Genomic DNA, 5,298 nt, shown 5'->3' on the forward strand with positions numbered 1-5,298 from the left:
ATGAACATTTTAAAGTTTATTTTTATTTTTATTTTTTAATCTTACATGGCACAGTTTACAATTGACATGGCATGAAAAATCATTTTTTATTGCTCCGTTTGACACATCACCTTTTTCCATCTAAGGGATAACGGCAGAAACCAAATTGACATAGCATTGCAAATTGATACAATTGAAAGATTAGGGACAAAATTGAGATACTATGTAAAGAATGGGGACAAACTTTGTAATTTACCCTTCTTTTAAAATAAACAGTCATCTTGTCATGATCATTTTTACTTAAATATCTACCCAAATAAAAATATTTCATATGAAGATATCATTGTAAAAAAAACACAAAATATCATATAAGCAATTGTTGCTCAAAAATGAGAAAAATTAGAAAAAAAAAATTTGTTGTTATCGGTTGATAATCTTTTAAGAGTACTTTCTTCGCAAAAATTGCAAATCTATCCCCCAAAATTATTACAAAATAAACAAATACTAACGAAGTATCATAATTAGGCTTTAATATGTATCATTAAAAGAATTTAAAAAATAATAATAAGCTAAATATAAAAACTAAAATATATCACTCATTTGATCATTTTCATTTGATTAATCATTGCTTTTGTCTAAATAAGTGTTAGTGTAGAATTATGAGCATGATCTTTGTTATTGAATACATTAAGATCATATTGATACAAATCAAAGATACAATATGAAATTGTTTTGCAAAAAATAAAATAATAAATAAATAAAATAAAATAAAAAAAGAAGAAGAAGAAAAGAAAAGAAAAAACACAAGATGTCATACCCAACAAATTGTTACTTAACAATGATTAATTGGATTCATTTGGAGAACAACTTACTTTTGAGAAACTATTGAGAGTACCTTTTCCACAAAAACTACATATTTGTCTAATCAAAAGAATCAATTAAAAAATAAACCAAAATTAGCAAAGCCATATAATTCAAAAATTATGAACTCAAACTCAAATCAAACCAAAGTGATACATAGAGAGAACCTGTGATTGGAAATGAATACACCAAAATACTTGAATTACATAGTATACCGATCTGCCACAAAGAGAAACAAATGGGATGCGTCAATTAAATCAACAATAACAAAAAGAACAATTAGCAAACTAAACAAAATCAAAAACAAAAATGGTAGAAACTATTTATAAAAAATAAAAATAAAAATCCACTAAAAGAGAAACAAAAACAAAGAAAGAGATTATTGACCTTTTTTTTTGTTATGGATATTAATATGGAATGAATGGAAGAGAGAGGTGGAAAGAGAGTATCAGGAAATTTATATGAAAAGAAAAGATAGATGAAGAATAGTTTCAGAAAGAATAATTTTACTTTATATAATTAGAAAGTCAACAAGATAGAAGTTGAAGGACGTGAAAATTTTGAACAAAGTGAATGTAGAATTTAAGAATGAATAAAGGGAATGAAATGGAAAATTTAATCAGGCATAGGTTGAATGAGATGAAAGAGGTTGAACAAAGTGAAGAAAAAAAAAAGAATGGGAAAGAATAATTACATTTGTTTTAGAAGAAGGAAAAAATAATGACATGGTGCAATAGCAGATTTGCAAAATTTATTGCAAGGCCTCTATTATTATATATCGATTATAAGTTGTAATCTTTGAGTATTTACCATGTTTGAAAATGAATTTGACTTTTTCATTTTAATTTTGAATAACTTTATTACAATCATAGAATACATTGCGTCAAACCTTGTTTGAAATTGAATTGTGTTTTTCTATTTTAATTTTTTGAATAACTTTATTACTATTATAGAACAAATTAAATTACAAAAGATTAATTTTTTTACGGTTTTGAATAAGAAATTCTATAAGAAAATTTGTAAAAAGACCTCACAAGGTGAACATTCAAGGGAGAGGAGTTTAGAATTCTTTAGACTCAAAAATGTTTGGCTAATAGATCTACTCTTGTATGTATGGCAGCCTTTCAGTTTATCTTTTTGGAGCAAGAGTAGGTTTATATAGAGAAAATTAGGTTTAATAGGTAACACAACAAAGTTCATTTATTGTTTAGGTAATTTTGGCTGAGTGAAGGTTTTGTGAACTTCCAGTTTCAGTTTTGGTTGATCAAATGTCAAGTGAGGGTCTTCCAAAAATTGATTTTTTGAGATTCTACTTCTTGACTTGATATAACACAAACCAAACTTAATTTAGCCAACAATCTAAAACCTACCAAGGTTGAATTATCACAGGTTCTAATAGTAAATTTTAAACCTCTTTCTATTATTTTTGGCTGATTTAAGTCAGAAATCCTTATGAGTGACCTAATCTTATGGACGTGCCTTGGATTATTAAAAAACATTTGAGGTTTAAAGCTGATCTCAACAACTTATATATATACAAAATACTTACATCGATAAGGATAAGCGAAGGCCGTGTCTAGCTCAAGAGCGGGACTTGTATAACTTGAATTTGTGCTGTCAACAAGCTTGAACCACTGGCTCCCTGGGTCACACATGTTATCTCCACTTAAGCACTTGCAACTGTTTACAACAACTGTATTTTCGGAATCTACATCTAGGCATGCTCTGGAACCATTGAAAACCTTCGATGAGAGATGCATTTTAGAATCTGAGATGGTTTCCCATTGGTAACTAGAGAGGGCGCAAGTGTAACCCAACATTGCTGGTTCTCCCAGTCTAAATGCTTCTATACAAAAATCTGTTCCCTTTAATGTTAAAGTTCTCTGTGGTAGGTAGTTCCAGGCTTCGGATTTATTGCAAGTGCCAAGCTTGAGGGGCTTATAAATTGATTCTCTAAGCACACAGAGACCTGTTAATGGATGAAAAATCAAATTGTGTAGATTATCTTCTGGTAGGCCTGGCCCTGCAAGTCACATGAGTGCAATCTTGGTTATGGTACAATTGAGTCTCTAACCAACTTATGATCTCAGACTTAAAGTTAGGAACCAAATTGAATTGCAGCTGTGAAGATTTGATTTTGAGAAAGGATGGAATGCCATCATACCTCGAAAAGGAGATTGGAGAGCAGAGATCCTTTGCAAGAAGCTTGAATTTCGATTTTCATACCAATTCCAGTCAAGCACTCCATAGTACTCATTGAACCCAATTACCCCCTCTCTTATATAATAACTTCCAACAAGTGTCCACAAGGACCAGTCCAGGTCAAGTTCAGCCACCACGCCTATGAAGCAATTCATATACCTGTTGTCATTTACATTGGTTCCTCTTTGGTCCATCCCAAACTCACTCACTAACAATGGCCAACCTTGATCCAACAAAAATCCTGACAATCTCATGAAATTATCCACCTCTCTCTTACATACTTCATTTTGGTTGCCAGATTCCCATGCCTTTGCATCTGATAACCCATTCCAGTGTACCTCATATGCTAGCTTTCTGGTGAATGTGAGGTTTACTTGTTGATTGCGAAGAAATGACAAGTCTTTGCCGTAACTCAAGCCGGAGATAATGACAAGAACATCTGGGTTTGCTGAATGCACTGCTTCAGCTGCTTTTTCCATGTACCTAGTTCATTCCATTTACATATATGAAATTAGAATCAACACTAAAATTAAACCCAAAAATCAATTCCAATGTCACAAATAAGTCCTGCCTTTAAAGACAATCTCCCACAGCTCACTTACCTATACCAATCATTCACATTCTGTCCGGAGCCTTGGAGCTCATTCCTCAAGCTCATGCCAACCACATTGGTGACACCATTAAAGATGGTCGCCATCCGAGTTAGTCCCTTCATCCAGAGGTCCGGATCGAAATACTGGTTGCCAAAGAACCCATTACCATTAGAGCTACTGGGCTTGCTTATGCGATTGTCCAAGATGACCAGCACATTATTTGCCCCTAGGCTAGACACCACAGCCTGAGATATAAATTGTCAAATATAAGAGGGGATAAACAGGTCTCTTCATGTAACTGGAATATATTACATATACATTGAGCATTGAGCAAATTTTATTGTACAGGTCAATTTGAACACAAAGTCGTTTATTCTAGATCAAACCAAACCCATGAAGAAGCCTAACGTTAACTACCCACGTATTTCATATGATCTATTCAAATATTAAAAACAAAAAACATAAAAGATAAGGATTCCAGTTTATAAAGTTCTCTTCTCTTTTCTCTCGCATGTTTACGATGTTAAAAAAAAATTTGTTAAGAGGGGTGTAGGTATTTTACCTGGTAAGCTTTTATGAGGGGGAGATCAATGATGGAGGGGTTGTTGGCCTGGATTCCGGCAATAGATTCAAACAGCCCAAGACTCTGAAAGGACTGTCTTACAGTGAGAGAAGCCAATGAGTCATTGGTGACCAAAAAAAGTGGCCAAGTGAGCCTAACACAGTTGAATCCCATGGATACAATCTTCTTGGAGATTGCATCCATGGGCTGCTTGCTAAGGCCCTCAGCCACCATGGGTTCCAGATGTGACACCCAATTCACGCATGCTAGCTTCACCCGTTTCCCTCCTTCGTCCACAATCCACCTTGAATTGGTATATAGAGGTAGAACTATCGTAGGCTTGCTCTCATGAGGCTTGCTGATCATAGGCTTGCGAGGGAGAGAAATTACTAGAAGAGATACAAAGAAGAAGAAGGTGAACAAAAAGATCCTCCTCATATTGAGGTTTTTTTTTTTTGGGACAGTAGAAGTGTTTGGATGAAAGAGAGCTGAAAGCCTTTTATGAAAGTAAAAGGTAATAGAAGAAGAGGGAGAACTAAAACAACCTCCCCGTGTTGAGTTTGTTTGAACTGTTGAAGTGTTGGAATGAAAGAGAGATAACAAGACTTATTGAAATAAAAAAATTTAATAGAAAAACCAATGATTTCTCCCAATACTTTCATAACTAATCTTAAGTGGTAAGTTTCTGTCTTCCGTCATTACTTACGATATAGAGACCAAGTCTGTTATTAAGTAAGGCTACATAAATAACAATTTTTACAATATTTTCCATAATATTAAATTGATAGATTTTTATTGATTCTTATATGAATCTATAACTAACTTCATTTTAACATCTGTCATTCATAGTTTGTCACCTTAACCGTTGTGAAATATTTTTTTATGAAGGTTATTGTGACTCAATACTTATTTTCCACAATATCTTATTGTTGCGATAATTACTCTTTATCACAAGATCAGGAGACTAATTGGTTTTTTTATTGTAGGTAAGCTTTCAATCTATATACCTTATTCGACGACATATGACATCCACTCCATAATTATTACTCTCTATCATGAAGTTAAGACACTTAGTTATCAATTTTAGAGTGTAAACAGAAT

General features: G+C 33.0%; 1 protein-coding gene across 1 annotated transcript; it reads right to left on the bottom strand.

Moving 5' to 3' along the window:
- Window positions 1–960: 960 nt before the first annotated feature.
- On the bottom strand, window positions 961–4,635 carry LOC115981114 (glycosyl hydrolase 5 family protein-like). Its single transcript, XM_031103298.1, has 5 exons — window positions 4,198–4,635; window positions 3,645–3,880; window positions 3,005–3,525; window positions 2,390–2,863; window positions 961–1,007 (listed from the first exon to the last, which is right to left on the bottom strand). Exons 1-5 carry the CDS (start codon window positions 4,633–4,635, stop codon window positions 961–963), a joined length of 1,716 nt encoding a protein of 571 aa, XP_030959158.1.
- Window positions 4,636–5,298: the final 663 nt, after the last annotated feature.

The sequence above is a fragment of the Quercus lobata genome, chromosome 3 (genome assembly GCF_001633185.2).
Source record: "Quercus lobata isolate SW786 chromosome 3, ValleyOak3.0 Primary Assembly, whole genome shotgun sequence".
Lineage (NCBI taxonomy): Eukaryota > Viridiplantae > Streptophyta > Magnoliopsida > Fagales > Fagaceae > Quercus > Quercus lobata.

What these genes read in the sequence shown, in the direction of transcription:
- LOC115981114 (XM_031103298.1), bottom strand. Translation starts at nt 4,635, where the DNA reads ATGAGGAGGATCTTTTTGTTCACCTTCTTCTTCTTTGTATCTCTTCTA. An exon ending in CCCTCATAAAAGCTTACCAG is followed by an intron (nt 3,881 to 4,197) that starts GTAAAATACCTA and finishes TTTATATCTCAG; the next exon opens with GCTGTGGTGTCTAGCCTAGG. An exon ending in CTTCGCTTATCCTTATCGAT is followed by an intron (nt 1,008 to 2,389) that starts GTAAGTATTTTG and finishes TTCCAATCACAG; the next exon opens with GTTCTCTCTATGTATCACTT.